We start from the raw sequence: 20,003 nt of genomic DNA on the forward strand, positions 1-20,003 counted from the left end.
CATTATCAGATGAGTGACCAGTTCATTTGGTGTACCTATTTTAAAGAAAGTTTTACTACTATTGTCCTTTAAACTTACAGAGTAATGGTGCATCATACAGAAAACCAGTTGCTTTCTGTTAAGTGTCATATAAAAATGTGTAGGAATTATTTACTCTTTTCACAAACATTTCAATGTCAACTCTCTGAGACAATTGAAACAAAACTGAAACAAATATTGCAAGATGCCAACTCAACCCAGTACCTAAAACCAACCAAATGCAGAGAAGTTATCTAAATTACATAACAGAAAACATGATAAAAATAAACAGAAATACATGTTGAAATTTAAAAGATGAACAAAATATGCCTTTTCCTTGTAAAGATAACTTAGTATGACATATGAGAAGTATTTTATAAAGGTTAATGGATGATCCTGTAAATACACAAAGTATAGTGATAGTTAAGTAAGAAACTCACCTATACCTTCATTGTTATCAGGCTAAATCCCTACTAATTCATGGACTTATAAATTCCTTCCACTCATAAACTTAGACTGAACTGGAAGTCCTCTTCACTAATTTGACAGCTTGGTAAACATATCTGTTACATTAACATGCACAGTTATTGTTTTATGTTATGTTTGGTAACTAAAATGTGATTCTACAGATATATTTTTTAGAAATATTGATATATATGACAAAGTAACTATTAGTTGTTTGCCATAATTATGGAAGACTCAACCCTCCACCATGGTGCTAGACATCTATTTTGTCAACTTTGGATCCAACATGTGTTACCAAATTAGCATCCGTTGGTATCTTGACAAGTCCTCTGGTTTTACCATTAGCAAGGCAGAAAATAACTTCATCTTTTATTTTGTAACAATTTAACTTCCTCTCTGAAATAATCTATAGTTTTTTCTAAACCGTCGGAGAGTGGCACCTGTGAAAACAACAATATAAGTACAGTGTTAGAAAGTGTTAACACATGTATAAGATGTTAGGAGTTTCTTCTCTTCTTAATCTCAACTAATCATAAACCATCTGGTTTCCAGTATGCAAAATAACAAAATAAGAGTGCAGTCAATGCAGTCACTTCCACAGGTCTTGAAATATAGGCCTGAAAGTGCGGCAGAGAAATTGTGGCTCATAATTTTGTTATGGTTTCAAGGCAATGTTTTGCAGCTGGCAATGTGAATGTCAATGTTTGGAGGTCACTATAGGTGATTTGATGTCAGCTATCATGAACAGTGCTTTTCAGCTATATGCAAAGACAAATGGAATGTCTATGTTGAGAAAATATCACTTAAAGTTTTGAAGTGACTTGTACAATCTATCATGCTTTCAATCACCATGAAAGGCAGCCTTCCATATTGTCTGTGTGTAACAGATGAAAAACCAATTCAAGATTTTTTTGCATCTAATAGCTAATAATGTGACCGGTAAATTATTTTGCCTTTTCTATTGACCACTGTGAGCTGATTATAATCAACTGTGGTCTAAATTAGATTTGCATTTGAAAATTCAGTTAATTACTTACTGCAAAGACCTCTTATCCTTTTGAAACTTTTTGTGCCTTTCACCAACTGAACACTGCCACTAAGTTTCATACATTTCAGAATTGTAAATGCCTTGACCCAAAAAGACCTTGGACATACTTTATCTGTTAACTTTAATGAAGCCACTGACATGGACAATAACTTGGACATCTTGGTCAGGACCATGCAAATGACATGCGGGCAACAGCCCTTCAATTGATGTTGACAGACAGATCCATTGTCTGATTTAAAATTGCTTGGATTTAAGAGTGCCTATGCAATTGCTAACCAAAGCCCAGGCACTCTCTCTACTCCATCCTTGCCACACTTTACGTGAGAACGATCATGGTATACCACACAAGGTTTCCAGGTTTGACTATTGCTACCAACAAGTTACATGCACTCAAGTGGGCAAACATATTGATCAACTTCATCCTATCTTTAACTTAGCATGTTTACAAGAAGTTTTTTAGACAAAAAGCAATACGGTTGTTGAACCTGCTATGGTGGATCTACATACCATGCACCAAGTTGATCAGTGCTTTACTTTTAAAATGATGCATTTTGCATTTTCTTAAAGGCTTAAACATCCATTCCGGGGCAAGTAGCTTGTAAATTCCAAACTTGCTGGCTTAAATATTCACAAGTGTTGGGCTTACCTGTCTCCTCTTAACCACAGCACCTCCTTCTACCGTGCCTAAAATGAACTGGTAACCTTTTTACACTATGTCCGGATATCTCAATTCAATGGATTTCCTTCTCATTAGACCACTTCCTCTTCCCAAAGTGATTCCCTATCACACACTATGGGTAGTCTAGACTACACTCACAGGAATGGCTACCCTCAGTCCCTTGGCTTTCACATTCCAACCAAGAGAAATTCATGTACAACGTACAATATACAACTTATCATATACAGCAATATAAAACTATAAAGACAGCTATAAGCAATATTGATATGACATGGCACAATCTGCAAAATAAGTGAGCAAATTGTATGTCACCCTGACCGAGTGCTGTATGCTGCTTCAACATTTTCTTTTTTAACCTAGTTACTACACTTTTCAAGTTCAAAGTTGGTTCAAAACATTACACTCACCAATAGTAACTCTGTTCACCATCTGGGTTCAGACTGATGATGGCCCTGACCTCTATTAACTTGAGCTGAACTCTCCAGGGAGCTTTAAATGTACTCTAGGGTGACCACCCCTCTGTCCCGCTGTCTCCCTAACCCTCACAGGGGAGGGAGGTGGGAATGGGACAGGTAAGCTTGTCACTCGTAAATATCCAAACCAGTGAGTTTTGGAATATTTACTTTGCTCCTCGCTTACCCTTCTTGTCACAACCTCAACTGCAAGAAGATGGGTGGGATGCCCAAGGGTAGGAGCTGGGATCTCGCATCACCGCGTTAGACTCAGCTGACTCGGCCTGTAAAGTATCTGATAAGTAACATGTGACAAAACTTGTCAGTGTTCTCCAGGCTGCCGCAAAATGGCGCCTGTGCTAAAATAAACATGTTTGTGGTTGTCGTAAAGTTTCTTGGTTCCTTCAGGTACCATTTCAATGCCCAGACTGGTCATCATAATTTATCTTTGGCGATAGAAGACATAGCGTTGATTCCTGGGATGAAAATACCCCCTGGAAGGAAATTCAATGCCCGGCTTGTGTTAATTTTACGCCATAGTCGGGAATTGTAAGTTGACATCGTAGATCTCCAGTTGGCTGCATTGGAGGCAACTGCCTGCAGAAATCCTGTGTCTGTCTGAAGGAAGCCCTGACAACTTCCAGGCAACTCTTCGATATCTGGGTATATGTATGAGCATTCCTCTCTTCTGTGATAACAGGTGGTAAGTAACCATCAGAATTACAGTGGGATTGTGAATGCTTCCAGATAATCCCAAGAAAACGATAGAGCATCTGTATGGTAAGCCCTTGGGTGGAACTGTATTGTGCAAAACAATACAGCCTGGTGTTCTGGGAGGTGGCATACCGAATCTATTAGTGGTCTTCCCAGAATCTTGAATACTGTGTCACATATCCTTGGGTACAGGGGATCTAAGTTCCCCTTCGACAGATAATCTGCTTCTACGTTCTCTTTCCCTGCTGTGTGAGACCTAGGACTACCTTCCACTCCGTGCACTGCATCAGTAGTTCCAATGTCGACTGGCACAACTTTTTGGAGCGTGCCCCCAGTTGCAGCTTGACATAGGCCACCACCATGTTGTTGTTGGTGAAGACTGTCACCTTTGAGATCCTCACCTGCTAGAGAGGCCTCCAATGTCGGTCTAACAGATTGATCTGCTCCTTCTCTTGCCAATGAGCTCCCCACCCTGTCGGTGAGGCACCTGTAGTGGATGTCATTGGTAGATCTAACTTGAAGGGAACCCCTTAGTTCCATTGTTTGGTCTTCTATTGAAGGGACTGCCAGTAATCAACTGTGGCACGTAAGAAATCTAATTAAGCTCCCAGAAACTGGACACTTTGTGTTGGGACTAGATTCGGCTTTGCCTCGTTCACCAGCCAACCTTGATCAAGTAAGACCTGCAAGGTTTGTGGACGTTGTCCCTTGTATATTCCTTTGGTTTCCCAACAATCAGCCAATCATCGAGGTAAACAACGGAGTCACCCACTTTTTTGAGAAAGGAAACCCCTGCTCCTGCACATCTGGCAAATACATATGGTGACGTTTACAAGCCTAACAGCAGTTCCCTGAACTGAAAATCTCTTCCTTTGTATCGGAAGGCCAGGTAGCATAGATGTTTCTGGTGCAGCTGTATGTGTTAGTAAGTGTCTTGGAGGTCGATGCTCGCCATATATATGCCTTTTCTCAGCAATGGAATAAAGCGAGTTAGTGTTCCATGCGGAAATGCTCTGGCTTGACACCGATATTGTTGAGGGGTTTCAAATTTAGAAAAAGATGCCACGACCTGTCCCTCTTTTTGGTTCGGAGAAATGAGGACCTGAAGAGTGTTCCCAACTCTCCCAATACCTCTACCACTGCCCATTTTGTAGTAACAAATTTCCCCCTTCAATGGTAACTTTTGGACTGGAACTGAGAATGTTGGTGTAACTCTTCTCCAAAAAGCAGACCGGACGTAACTCTATCTTCCCTTATACCTTTGATGATGTCACTGTGCCAATAAGTGCACACTGCTGGGCAATAGACCATTTTTTCTAGTTTTTACACGGGTCCAAATATTGGGAACCGGGTATCCGAGAGCCGTTACCCGTCGGGTATCTGGGTACCCGAAGAAAAATTGTTTACCCTCGTGTTTCGCCCCTTTCAAGAAATTACATATTGGATGCTATACTTCATGAATTATATTCTCCACTGACAATGTTTCCATGTTCAAATAAGGTGTAAGATAAGGTATAAAACCTTCCTCAATATTTTCTATTTGCTTCTGTTTCTTTCATTAACTTGTTAAAAACTTCATACAAATGAAAAAATAGTAATTGTGAGAATTCTTTCAATTCAGGGATGAGACTGAGCCGGGGAAAAAAAATCTGAAATTTATTGATCGCCGTCCTGGGGGAGGGGTTTAAGGGGGGTGCCCCCTCCCCTTTAGAATTTTTTTGTCAGGTAAGGAGGGCTTAGATGCAAAATGGTGGACTCTAGATGGAATCTATCACATCACGTAACTCGCCAAAAAAGTGTGGAATTTCTGCTTGTATAATTTATCCATTAGCTTTTTTGAACCAAAAAATCGATTTTTTGCTTGCTTTGTGCTACTTGATTCCACCACTGGTCAAATTCGGTGTTCCTTCCCTTCAGTCCAGCATCTTCGGCCAAAAAAAAAAAAAAAATTAAATTAAATCAAAAAAATAATAAAAAACGCGAATTACGAGAAAAAACGCGAAAATGAAAAAAAAAAAATCGGAAATCCGCGTTTCCGCGGAAGAGTCTCATGCCTGCAATTTCTTCCACATGGTAGCCTAACACCACACTAATCCAACAGGGAAATCTAGCCTAATAATCTGTTTACTTGCTGAAATTGTGACGCAGTTATGAGATATCCATGAAATACATTCATTTTACTGTTATCTTCGACCACATGGTAGCCTAACACCACACTAAGTCAATGGGAAAATCTTGCCTGACCATCGGTGCAAAAAAAAAAACAAATCACACTTTGTGTAGGATTGGGGTAATAAATGAGGAACCTGGTAGTATCGCGTCAGGTGGGTACCCATGTTATTTCCAACCCCCAACCTCCAGTTTTGCCAAGGTTGGGTGAGCATCCCTAGGGCCAGGCGGTGAACAATAATAATAATTATAATCAGCAGTTATTTTATGACACTTAAGCGATGGCAAATGTGGGAGGAACCCACAAGGGCTATGGCTACAACTTACACGTCAGGTGGCTTCCAATTCAACATTTTAAGTGAAATTTGGAATCTTTTCAATTTAGAAATTCATTCAGATGGGAAATTGATTGCTCTTGGATGAAAGACCCACTTTACTATGATTCATTGCTTCAAATACCACAGCCTTTATCTGCCTACTGGAGGAGCGCCCACTGTCCAGTCTAGTTGTTGCTGCAGAAGATCCTTTAGTGATAGTAGTGTTTACATGGGTCCAAAAATCGGGAACCGGGTACCCGAGAGCCGTTACCCGTCGGGTATCCAGGTACCCAGAAAAAAAATTGTTTACCCTTGTGTATCACGATTTTCAAGAAATTACATATTGTATGCTATAATAAATGAATTGTATTCTGTACTGACAATGTTTTCATGTTCAAATACGTAGGTGTAACATAAGGTATAAAACCTTCCTGAATAATTTCTATTTGGTTTTGTTTCTCTCATTAACTTGTTATAAATTTCATATAATTAACATCACTACTAACATCGCACTGCTGCCGCTGCTTATGCTTGCTCTCCGCCTCTATTGGATCAGACCACATAAATATCCAATTTAGCCCTTAAGCAGTTGTTACTACTACTATCTATTATGCATTATCTGCGAGATGCATTTGGAATAAACGTCTAGTAAAAAGCAACTTGTGATTTATATTTTTTAGTTATCCCATCTATAATTCATTAACCTCTCGTGAAATTCCTTGTCAGCCTTCACTTCTATGAAATAAATGAATGAATAAATAATAATTGTGAGAATTCTTTCAATTTCCTCCACATGGTAGCCTAACACCACACTAAGTCAATGAGAAATCTAGCTAAGCCTAACCATCAGTTAATTCGCTAAAATTGTGACGCAGTTATAAGATATCAATGAAATACTTTCATTATTGCTGTTACGTTTGACCACATGGTTGCCTAACACCACACTGCGTCAATGGGGTAATCTAACCTAGCTATCTGTTTATTAGCTGAAATTGTGACGCAGTTATAAGATATCCATGGAATACTTTCGTTATTGCTGTTATCTTCGACCACATGGTAGCCATGGTAGCCCACACTAAGTCAATGGGAAATCTGCCTACCCATCAGTTTGCCCACAAAAAATCACACTTTGCGTAGGATACGGGTTGTTAATTAGGAACCGGGTAGCATCGCGGCAGTCGGGTACCTTCGTTATTGCTGTTATCCTCGACTACATGGTAGCCTAACACCAAACTAAGTCAATGGGAAATCTGCCTAACCGTAGGTTTGCCAAAAAAAAAAAAAAAAAAATCACACTTTGCGTAGGATTTCGGGTCATAAATTAGGAACCAGGTAGTACCGTTGGGCTGGTACCCGGATAACCCATGCAAACACTAAGTCATAGCTCCCCTAGAGCCTATCCACAGTATAAGAACTGAGTCTACCTATTGCCCTGTTCGTGAATGACCTTCTCTGCGTATTCCCCTGTAAGACTCCTCGAACCCCTTTGGTAGGTCTTGCCTCTCTTGGTCAATAGCGTCAAGGTCTACTTCTCTCCCATGACCTGAACTCCTACTTTGCCTGGGTCTCTTTACGGGTCAACTCTTCCTGCAGCTTTAGATGGATTTTACCTGCAAATAGGTCATCCCCCCCCCCAAAAAACAGCAGTGCTATCATCCTTGTTCACCTGGTGGATGAGGCCACCTTCTCCTTTCTGCATTGTGTTACGAGGGCCCATTGTAGCCTAACGCTAGTTACTGCTAGTGAGGAGCCTAATGTTATAATATAGAAAGTATTGAAATTGCCTACGTGATAAATCAGTATTTGAGAAATTAGGTCGGGTTACTGTGTCAGAATGTTATAATACACGATTGTTCTGGTATATTCCTTATGATGACGCGCTGGTCTCTGGTTAACGTCGGTTTACGTGAAATCGCGTGTAAGCTGTGCACACATTTTCGTGGATTCTCTGGAATGTTCGCGAGATATGCAAAGGACTTCCCAGAATAGAGAAACTGGGTCAAGTGTATCGAGAAAGATCTAGATGATTCTTGACATGGCGAATCGTATAAAAACCCGCCCAGATCGGAGAGTTTCTCAGTTTCTGAACGAATACAAGCGACGACACATATTATACCATTCCACTATATATCGTCAGTGCTCAACTACCAGTAGTTTCTGAGGGATTGAGATATCGATACCAAGATTGATTCTGCACTTCCATTCAGAAGTTTGAAGAGGACTTTGCTGTGAAATACAGTTTTTCAGTCTTTATTTCGGAGAAGGTGAAGAATTTCTGTCTCCGTTGAGGAAGTTCTTTATGCCAGGAGTTGGTGGCTATAAAGCTGATTTTCGGACTGACTCTGGTAATATTTAGTCGGCGAGAAGTTCGACTTGTGCTTCACTCGATTGTGGCTGGAAGTCCGTCTTCTATTTTGGAGCATCGCCGGAAAGAAGGTGACTGCTGTTTCTGGGATCGCGAGAAACTTCGTCGAGGACCAGTGAATTTTGCAGTACAACGGACCGAGAATAGTCGTCATCAAGGTCGTGGCCGCTGAGGGATATCGCCGTTGGAAGAGACCAGCGTGTTTTAAAGTGTATCCTATCTTATTAAGTTTGTGAGTAATTTTCTATATATTTGTAATTACCACTTATTGTGGTTGGTTCCGACTCCATTGTTCAATATAGTTTACGTTCTCATTCAAATTCTCTAGACTCGTCAATTTGTCTGTGTTCCTTACGGAAACGAACCCAGGCTTGTGTCTCGTTAAAAATTAGTTATCGAGACCTCTCGCATTCCAACGTAACAATTGTTATTGATCTCTTGACACCCTGGCAAATTGATCATAAGTTAATCATTTCAACGGACCCCTTATATCAACGGACCCAACAGTAGAAGGAGCTGCCCGCACTGTTTCTGAAGACAGGCAATTGTTGATGGTATCTCATGAGGACTTCTGCAATCAGAATAAGGACCAATGTAAACTTCATGCCTGCGTTGCTATTGTGGCTCCTGAAACCCCAGTCCAATATTGGCCACTCTCACTGAGCACTAACTCCGGAGGTACCGTCATTCCCCCTGCCGAGGTGTCCTCCTTTTCCACGACTCTTGAAGAATACTCCTCTAACACTCACTGAAACCAAGAACATGTCTTCTAGACCTGAGTTTTCTACTGATGCTCTACAGTCTAGAAAATCCTCCTCTCGCAGGCCCTCTGCCATCTCTGGCTCCACTGCCATGGTGGACGTGGACACTGTTGTTTCTGCCAGGCCATATTTCTGTTCCCTTTCAAGGAGCTCGTCTCTTGCTCCCTTTTCCAAAAGAGGTTTCAAGAGGCCTGTCAACTAGGTCTTACCTATATCTAGGTAACCTGTTTCTTCTCTTCACCCTCTGATATCCTCATCTGAGGATTTGGACGACACGTCCAAGCAAGGGAACCATTTCCTACTGCTCCTCAGGGACCTCTCACACTTTCTCCTTCCCCACTGGTCTCCTCTGCTCTACTCCTGCTACCTCCTCTCCTTCCTCTCTTACTCTCCCCCATCTCTACTTCCCCCTTTTCCGAAGAGACATTCGGTTTCAGTAGCTGAGCTTGCTTCTGCAACTTATTCCTCCACTCTTTTAACCATGAGTTAATCTCTTTCCAATGTGATAGGAGAAAATTGAATACAAACTAGACAAGGATCTATTCTAGTGCACGTTCGGCATTTTGGCAAAGATCATGCTCGTCCCAAAATCTTTCTGGACGAAGCAACGAACAGTTCACACACTTAAGTTGGCTCCTTGAAGACATCTCTGAATTAAGGCAAATATGAATAGCAAATGGAGTAACAAAGGTGGATAGAATGATAAGCTTACAAAAACAGCCTAGCAAGTACGGAGGTAGCAATATGCTTCATGTAAGCTAGAAGCAAGTGGCTTACAAGGAGAGTAGTAACCGAAACCCTAACAAGAATACATAGAAATAGGCAAACGAATGGGAAAATGAAAGAATGCCAACTATAAACAGTTAATAGTCTTTGACAGAAAACTTAAAAAGAGAATGTGAAAATACAAGTCGAATATGACAACAATATGACTAGTACACAGACAGGAAAACTAGTGTGAGCAGTTTGAGGAACCTACCTTTTCCCCCGAAAATACTAAACAAAGCGAGGAAAGGGATGTCCCGAAAACCTTCCCAAATGAAAAGGTTATTTCTCAGGTTGGACACAACAACTTCAGACTTCTTCCAAAACACCAAAAAGGGGCTTGAAAATCCAGTTCAGTAGAACTGAAATGATACACAATCAGACGTACTTTGGGTGGTAGGATAAGAAGGACGTGCATTGACCGGAGGGATCCAGACAGAGCGGGCGAACTGTGTTAAAAGATTCCCAGTTCATTATTTAAAAGGTACCATGCCTAGAATGCTAGGCACGGTATCATGCAAGAGCTAAGGCTGTGAGGAGCAAAATAAATCTATCAGATTGACCACTAGTGTAGGTGTTGGGTAAGCTCCTATAAGACTGTTCATATTTTTTCTCTGTGACCTCCTTGATCATTGGGGTTACTCAACACAGACAGCCAAGAAATTAGAATGAGGAATCTATGTACCAAGTCTGAAGTTATTGTAACCTTCAGTTCCTGAGTTATGTCTATGCACCAGGTTGTCACATATGTACACACATACAATAAACATGAAGGATTGTTTGTACTCACAACTGGTTCCCACTTAAGGTGCTTCTTAGCTTTTGCTATATCTGGTTTTCTTCTCTTGGGATCATCCTCTGCTGCTTCGATGTTAGTTATTTTGCTGTCTCCCCCTGCAAGTGCAAACACTTTACTTGAATTAAAATTTCCATCATTGTTGAATATTAATTAGACACAGCGTGGCAGATTTCTCCATGCGATTCAATATTAAAATCCAAAGCAAAGCTCATTCATTAACTCAAGTAATGAAGGAAACTTAAAAATTCCTATTTTTATGAGTTTAATATATAGTAGGGCTGTAACGGTTAAACGGTTAACCGACTGAACGGCCGGATAAACGTCCGCTGTACATCGTATAAGTTTAACCGTTTTTGTAATGCCAATTACGCAGTCGCAATGGCGCGTCTTCACATCACTTTGTTTCCGAAATAGACCGCAACATTTGCTTGCCGAAAATCACGTAATAATTGCAAACTTGATCACGCATCCATACAAAAGATTTTTAAGATCGGCGGTACGAATGAAGGGATTACCAAGCGGTAGGTGACCCGTGAGGCGCCTATTATTACCCCGTTCGACAACGTGGCGAGTATGCATCTAATCCTTTCAAATTTATATTGCATTAAAGTAGTAAACGTTTTCTGTCGTATGAAGTTGACTTCAGTTCAGTGTTCTCTCTAAGGTGCGGGATTCCATTTAACTGACTCAGTAATCCCACAAAGAAAACATTTGTCAGCTGGAAATCCCCGCATCGCTTCCTTGCATTCGTGATTAGTTTATACTCAATGCACAACGTACTCACTTGATTGTATAGAAAAAAACACTCTGAAAATCAATAGAGAAACTACCAATTGTGTACGAAAGGTAAACTGGTACACCTTCAAATATTACGAAAGATCGAGCAAAACACTTTCAAATCATTCACGCGAAACTAGCATATCGTGCTAAATGTTAAAATGTCATGTAAACAAGACACTAGTACACCCATTTATGAATAAAACGTAAGAACACATCTGGTGTTAAGCGGGGGAAAAAATTATTTTCTAGAATTTCCAAAATTACGGAGAAAATAATATCCTACCATAGTTAAGTGTATAGCAAATAGCCTAACCACCTCGTTGGTTACGGATCTCACGTAACTACAAAAACACAACTAATTGTATATTGCGAAGTTGACGTTTTCTACATGAACATGGAAACAATATTAAGCATTTAGTTAATCATGCAGAGTGGCCTTTAACATGTGATTACAAGGTTTACTTTCATGTATCATGGGGAACAGACTGTTTTGCTCATGCGGAGGAATCAGTCGGCTGTTTTACTTACCTAACTGTTAATACGGGGATCATATTTTACCTACTTTTCTTAAACGTCTAAGATAATAATTCGCATTACTTTACCGAACCTTTACTGACTGACCTTATTAAATCTAGACCATGAAACGTTCCTTGGCAACATGCCAAAAATGTTAACAAACAGGTGTTAGACAGGGGAAGAGCTCACAGTTGTTTGTCAAGGTACCTTGGAAAATGTAGCCTACCATACAGTAGTTGTAGTATAGTGCAAGCTATTCATTGTTAGGCAGTCTAGAAACGGGGTTTTGCCGAACGTTGCTTGTTTCATAATATCGCATGTTTTGTAAGTTAAACTTTTTAAAGATTGTAAGACAGATAAATCTCTTTTCATTTTATAACGCTACTCTAACTTGTCATTTCAAAATTTTCATCAGTTTCGTGACAATTTAAATTAAAAAAGTTGTCAGTATTTTGCATCCACAGCTGCGAATATTTTATCGCCAGACACGCCAAATTTTCCGAGGCGTTAACCCCTGACCCCCACAAGGTGTTCCACCACATGACCCCACCGGGGGACTACCCCATGCCATTATGCTACGCATGCTACAGTAATTGTGTTCGCTGCGCGAACTCCATTGGGAAATCGACAGGGTGTTCGCGGGAAATTTAACAAAGTTTTCCACACTGCCCCCCTACCCTCTGCCTACCCCGCCACAATGCACAAATTAAATATAATTGTGACCCATTGTTGTACTTGTAGTTGCGTAGGCCTTGCCCTACTACCGTACACTCCTGTAGTAATTGCTTCCTAACAACTTTCCTAACCTTGGCCTAGCTGGTGAAAGCCTTGTAGTCTAACACTCCATATGATCGCGAACTTCAATACCCAATGCCAATATTAAGTAGGCCTAGTAATATTAGGCTTGTAACTGCCATACAATGCCTACGCTATTACAGTAGGGGCTACGCAATGAACGAAGAAATATTTCCTTCAAAATCTCTGTAACAGTTACCGATGAACTGAAAAGAGAAACAAAAATCTATTGAAAACTTCATGAAAACGCGCGATTCGTCTTTTTCAATGTAACGATCGTCAAAACTAAGCAAATACAACCTAATTCCTGACATACGTGTTATGAAAAAAACGGTACTTGCAGCGCTATTTTGAGAATGTACTTCCGCATCAAAAGTGGTGGCGCTCTTTCCGAATTATAATCTGAGATATGTAACTCTGATTTTCGGCTCTTATTTTGAGGCAACAACACTGGTTACGTTTAAACGTTAACCGTTCGGTTAATAGAAATGGTTAACCGGTTAGTGAATTAACCGGAATGACACAGCCCTAATATATAGTAATGTGAATATATAGTAATGTGAACAGTGTCTGAGTGGTTGAGATGTGAACCAAATTCACTTGGTGAAAAAATGTATGATGGTGTCTTAGTTTGATCATTTGCAATACTACTTTGATAATACTGGGTAGGTTGGTGAAGGGATTGACTATATGGTTGTTGAATAAACTCCTTTAAAGATCAAAAAGCTATTTGCAGGAATATAAAGCACTCCACAAAGATAGAGAGCCAAAATGGTAAGTGGAATTGGACATCTGAGGGAATACCAAGATGTAAAATTCTGGCTGCCTTACCACCAAAAAATATATACTGCCAGAAATGACAGGCAGCCTCAATAGTTACTTTTTAAAATGTTACTGAGCACAGGTTGACAACTTACTAAAGCTTACATCAGAATTCAAATATTGAAAGATAAACTTGAAAAGTGGTTAAAACCCAAACTTCTCACAATTTGGACAGTTTATATGTACACAAAAATCCCTCCCTCTTAGAGAGCTGTATGCAGAGCCCATGTATGTAAAACAAAGCTATTAAATATATTTTATTTTAAACATGGTAACATTATTTAACTCACCAATTTTCTCTTTGATTATGTTAGCAAAATCCATAATAGTATGCTCCTCTGGATTGCCCTACATTTAATAATGAAAGAAATGTGATCATATACCTTTGATATGTAATTGGTCTAATCCGAACAAAGTAATTTAGAGAGAATATATCCACTTTTTCAATATATGTTCGAAGTGGAGCAGGTGCTGCATGTTATCATATCCTATGCAATATCGGATTAAAAGGGTATTTATGATGAGAACTGGCAGTTATTTAGGGGCCTTTTCAAAACTCCCCGTTGCGGTGTGCCGCGGAGAGCCGAATTTCCACGGAGGCTATGAATATTCTGAATGACATCACTAGGCTTTGACCGAAAAGTCCCGAAGATTAATTAGGTAGTCAGCAGACAGAGCTTTGTCCGCGGGCACAATGGACAGCCTGCACTGAATGGAACGGCTTATGGTAGAGTGAATGAGTAGGCCTAGCCTATGCCTATTGTGTTCAGCAGAGTGAAACCCGGTCCTGCAATGCAAGTTTATTTTGTTCGGAGAGAGAAATAAACACAACCTGGCTTACTTGTTTTTTGGCTTGCTTCTTTTTTATGTTATTTCAATTGCCATTTCATATTTTATACCCTGAGAAACAAACCGAAATCCTAATTAAGTCAGGGAGTTGTTATGCATAACAACTCCCTGATTAAACTCTTAAATCGATTCGCCAACGAACAGAGTATAGTAGCTGAAGGAGTTCGACAACGTTGCCTACAGTACATACACCCATATATACTGTTAACACTCGTACAGCGCGTGTGTGGTGTTCACGACGAAACTTCGAAGTTCGAGCTGTACCTACTTCGTGTAATAATTAACGAATATTTAATCATATTTAGAAGGAGACTTAAGTGTGAATAACACATGAATAATAGTGGAAACGGTGTTTATGACGAAAAGAAATTTAGCAATCTGCGGTGTTAGCTTTGACTGCTCTACTATACTTGCTTCTTAGTAGCGATATCATGACACGTGAATCGTTGATTATTGAAACCTATCTGCAAAATAAATGTCTACGATACCCCACACTCATTTTCTTCACAGTGAACTCTTTCAACTAAAGGGCCCCTCAACTGAATACCCTGTATATAGGCCCCAAATTATAGCATGCTATAATTGCTAGAAGTTTTCAAAGGTATTTCCCTCAATGTCTTTACTCTCCAAATTGTTCTCAGACATTCTAAATGAACACACAAGATGACTGAATGTCCCAGTGGGGTAAATATCCTCCGAGGTGATAATAAAAACAGTTTAAGAATTTTGACCAAAGGTGACCATATTTGAATTTCTGGCATATTTGAGGCCAATACAGCATACCTTTAAAAACTATACATTCTAAGCGACCAACTAACTGATGCAGCGTGTTATGTTTCAATTAAATATCACTTGTCAGTTTTCTGAAGAGGATTGCAACGCAGACTGTGACAAACTTGGCAGATGATCAAACACAAATTCTTTGATTGTTTCGTTTCGTTTATTTGGTTGATCACTTCACGTGTAAACACATAAGGAGAAAGGTTATTGTTAAAATCATCGACATTTATTAAGTTATGCTTCCACAATAATAATTAGTTACGGTATTAACCGTGCACCCGCCCGACGCGATACTGTACACGGTTCCAAATTTATTACCTGAATCGTACCAAAAGTGTGATTTAAAAAAAAAAAATGGCAAACCGACGGTTAGGCAGATTTCCCATTGACTTAGTGTGGTGTTAGGCTACCGTGTGGTCGAAGATAACAGCAATAACGAAGGTACCTTCCCGACGCGACTACCCGGTCCCTAATTTATTATCCGAATCCTATGCAAAGTGTGATTTAATCAAAAAAAATTGCAAACCAATGGTTAGGCAGATTTCGCATTGACTTAGGGTGGTGTTAGGCTACCATGTGGTCGAAGATAACAGCAATAACGAAGGTATCCACCCGATGGGATACTACCTGGTTCCTAATTTATTACCCGAATCCTACGCAAAGTTTTATTAAAAAAAAAAAAAAATTGCAAACCGATGGTTAGGCAGATTTCCTATTGACTTAGTGTGGCGTTAGGCTACCATGTGGTCGAAGATAATAGCAATAACGAAAGTATTCCATGGATATCTTATAACTGCATCACAATTTCAGCTAATAAAAAGATGGCTAGGTTAGATTACCCCATTGACTTAGTGTGTTGTTAGGCAACCATGTGGTCAAACGTAACGGCAATAATGAAAGTATGGATATCTTATAACTGCGTCACAATTTCAACGAATAAACGGATGGTTAGGCTTAGCTAGATTTCTCATTGACTTAGTGTGGTGTTAGGCTACCATGTGGAAGAAATGATTATTTATTCATTCGTTTATTTCATAGAAGGAAAGGCTGACAATGAATTTTATGAGATGTTTATGGATTATAGATGGGTAAACTAAATAATATTAATCGCAAATGGCTTTTTACTAATCGTATATTCCAAATGCGATCAAATTGCGCAATATCGCGGCTAATGCGAAACTTGGGCCTGCATAATAGATAGCAGTAGTAACAACTGTTTCCTGATCCAATAGAAGCGGAGAGCAAGCATAAGCAGCGGCGGCAGTGCGATGTTAGTAGTAATGTTAATTATATGAAGTTATTAACAAGTTAATAAAAGAAACAAAAGCTAATAGAAATGATTGAGAAGGTTTTATACCTTATATTATTCTGGTCTCCCTGGCCTGTGCATAAAACCACTCTCTTCTTTATAACAATTCAACATACTGACAATCAACGACAGATGGACGAAGACTTGCTCTTTTCTAGTTTATTGACCAAAACATGTTGTGTTCTAAGGCAATAATTTCTTTATATTTTCTTGCTGTTTTGTCTTAAGAAATGTTTTGTAATAAAGATTTGTGTTCAATATGTTAACGATGGTTGTCAGTTGGTCTGTTTTGCGAAGTCCTTATAGTCTGGTCGATAAAGGTGAAAAATAATAAAGTTGTGTTGAATTTATGATGGTATCAAATTCATAACAGAATGTTGTTAAAAGGATACATAAAAAAAATTCTCTGGCGAAAAGTTTTATGTGCTAGTCAATTCGGATGCTTTAAATGGCTTTCTAAAAGTTATCGGTATTAAAACACCCAGACAAAATTTATGCCCACGATGGGAAGCACGCGTACAGTATTTCAGGTTCGATCTGCTTGCCCTCTGTTTGATAAAATTACGTTCAGTGCACATATGCTAAGCAACAAGCACATTACATATTGAGCAGCTAAATATAATTAAGGCTGAAGCCACAGACTCCTTTCTTGATGGAAACTAGGCTAGCGCTACGCGACGAGAGTTATGCTGGAATCACTTCCATATTTGAATGCGCTGCACATAACGCTATTTCACACGTAGGAGGCTAGGCTTTTTATGTAACTGCGTGACTTGGCCGTAACTCAGTGCTCGATACGGGCGAATAAACAGAATGTACAAACAGAAACAGCTTTTCCCAAGAGGTTGCATTTAAGACCTTTTTTTTATATACCATAAACTTAAAAAATTATTAACATTGAATTTTGTTAGGAAGTGACAATTTCAACAGAAAGTCAAAGTTTTTCTTTCTTGAAAGTTTATTGTGGGCCATTGGTTGATGTTGTGCAATGTAGGCCTAGGATAAGCTCATGGCCTACCAATTTGACAAGGTGTATACTGATTGTGCGTGTATTGCTATAGTTATAGTTGCGATGTTGTAAACAACAATAGGTGGGGAAACCACTTTCTTGACGAAACAGTAGGTCGAACTCGGTAAATCACTACAGTATAACTTCATGGACTGAGAGTATCGATCGTTTCTGCTCCTAGCAGCAGTGCTTTCTTTGTAACTCTAATCAGATTAAGTGCATGCTAGCTCTGTTGTGGAATATTTCTGAAAGGCTCAGGAGTGATCACTTGAGCTTGCTGCAATAATGAGACACACCTGAGTGCACACGAGCTGTGCTCTTCCGCGGCATACCACAACGGCAAGTTTTGAAAAGGCCCCTTAGTACAAATCAACATCCAAACAGTCACTTTCTGAGCCTTGATTCAAAGAAATTAACCTCCAGTAGAAGAATGAGAGTGAGCCTGAGTACTTACCAGATTGACAGGTGATGATATATTACTATTCATGAGGGCAATCATACCAGCCACAAGGTCACTGTATTAAAAAAAATACAAACAAAAATATGAATAAACATTCTAAAGAGCAAATTAACTATAACTACATGTTAAGATCAGGGTCAGTATATTTATTTAACAAAATCCAAAAGTAAATATCAATAAACATTAAACAGATACAAGTTTACTGTGATATGAAAATATTTGTGGTGGCAATCAAGCCAGCAGCAAGGTCAGATTATTTGAAAACTAGAAAGCAAACAAGCTTTATGATAACCTGCTATGTTTTTAATGAAAACATATAAGGTAACACTACATACACATGTTTTAAGTGTCAACTGCAAATTTTGACTTTCATAAATAACCATAGGGTTACCTCACATTCACTACGGTGAATCTGCAATACTAATTATGAAATTCACTCACTCTGGAGTTATTCATGTTTATTATGACTTTGACTTCTGGCAACCTGAATGACTTTTAGATTTTTCACAAAAATCTACATTTCGCTGTACTCAGTAAGGTGGATTTATTTGCTTGTATCTTAACCACCAAAATGGATCAGTGTGAAAAGCATACATTATGATCAGATAATTGGGCAAGTGAAGTTGTCAATTTCACTCAGGAATTACTTGTACCTTAAAGCTGAAATTAATTAAAGGAAAAAAAGTAAATTGAATTCATCACATGGGAATGAATGAGTGGAATATAATACAGTTCATTCCTATTATAAGTACTAATAATTCTTGAGAAGCCACAATTCCCCTGTTAGAAAAAACATCAACATCTACATCTGCAAGGGTGAAATTAAGATTTTGAGGTCCAGGAGCCACTTTCTGGGAAAGGTGGCTCCTCACTCACAGGATGCTTGGTTGACCTAGGTGCCACTTGGCAGGGACCAAGAGTCAGTTGTAATTTAAACAAAAAACATGTGTGTAGATTATATCTTGATCACAGGGGTGGGTGGGCTTGGTCAGACCATGAATATCTACAAGAAAGGCCAACTGAAAAGCCTGTCATGTAGGAGAGCCTATTCTTGAGCGACTACTTTTTAAAGAAAAAAAAACAAAAAACAATAGCTATTTGGCTAGTGTGACTATGGGTCTATTCACCCAAAAAAATTGACTTGTCCCTAATAATGCTACATTCTAGTCTCTGTAATTGTAATAGATGGCACAAGACAAGATGTAACATCATTTCTTTCCAACTAATGCTAAGTATGTACATTCTACTTCTGATTGCACACTGGAAAATGGTATCTCTGTGCTATACAAAATATATCCCTAAGAGCAAAGTGATGAACAACCTAAATTATGTCACAGAATCATTGAAGCACTGGCTGCACTCATGTTGTCCCAAGCAATTCCCAAAGAGACTTATTCCAATAATTTTCTCGTCAAAAACAATCTTGGTTTTCACAGTGTTTCAGAGTCAAATGTAATACCATGTGAGCTATGGGTTAAACGAGAGGTGCTGAGTGTACTAATGGGATTTGATGACACTGAGATTGCAGAGCCATATGTCTACAGTTGGTCCCGGTCCCATCAATACTAGAAGACCACGTCCCATCCATGTGAGATTTTTTATATAGTGACCAGGAGAAAGTTTTATGTGCAGCTCTCTCATGACTCAGAGGTAAAAGAGATGTGATAGAAAACCAGTGTAAAATATGATGGGTCAACAGAGAAACTGCTTCAGTAATTTGAGGAAATTGCACCAAAACGAGGATGAACCTACATTGGGAACTTTTTGTTGTGAAAGCAGTTGGGAATGTTTGAAGAGATATTAATTATACTTTTCATTTGGACAGTGTGGTAATTGTTTCTTTCTACAACATTACTACAAAGAAATCTGGCAAGTCGGTATTTGGACCATAAGTTACTACAAGTGTTATGAAGAATTGACCAATATCAAAGACATATGATTATGAATGTACCCTGCATTGTCCCAACACTGTGTTAACTCTTCTGAATGAAACTCAATTTTGAAGACTTTACTTTATATGAATATTCGGGGTAAACTATTTTGCATGCGTCCTATAAAAAATCAAAAAGCAGAGAAACAAAGAGTGTTGTGTCTCTTAGTTAGCATTTAGAATGTAACAGACATGAAAGCA

General features: G+C 39.2%; 1 protein-coding gene across 1 annotated transcript in view; it reads right to left on the reverse strand.

The window, feature by feature from the left end:
• Positions 1–558: 558 nt before the first annotated feature.
• Positions 559–20,003, reverse strand: part of LOC139975463 (UDP-glucuronic acid decarboxylase 1-like) — an 87,270-nt gene continuing 67,825 nt past the window's right edge. Inside the window, exons 10-13 of the mRNA XM_071983461.1 lie at positions 17,867–17,927; positions 13,756–13,813; positions 10,544–10,647; positions 559–923 (exon numbers count right to left, since the gene is read on the reverse strand). Coding sequence (XP_071839562.1) covers positions 846–923; positions 10,544–10,647; positions 13,756–13,813; positions 17,867–17,927 — 301 coding nt within the window. The 3' untranslated portion in view covers positions 559–845. The remainder of the gene's footprint in view (positions 924–10,543; positions 10,648–13,755; positions 13,814–17,866; positions 17,928–20,003) is intronic.

Source organism: Apostichopus japonicus, chromosome 10, assembly GCF_037975245.1.
Source record: "Apostichopus japonicus isolate 1M-3 chromosome 10, ASM3797524v1, whole genome shotgun sequence".
Taxonomy (NCBI): Eukaryota; Metazoa; Echinodermata; class Holothuroidea; order Aspidochirotida; family Stichopodidae; genus Apostichopus; species Apostichopus japonicus.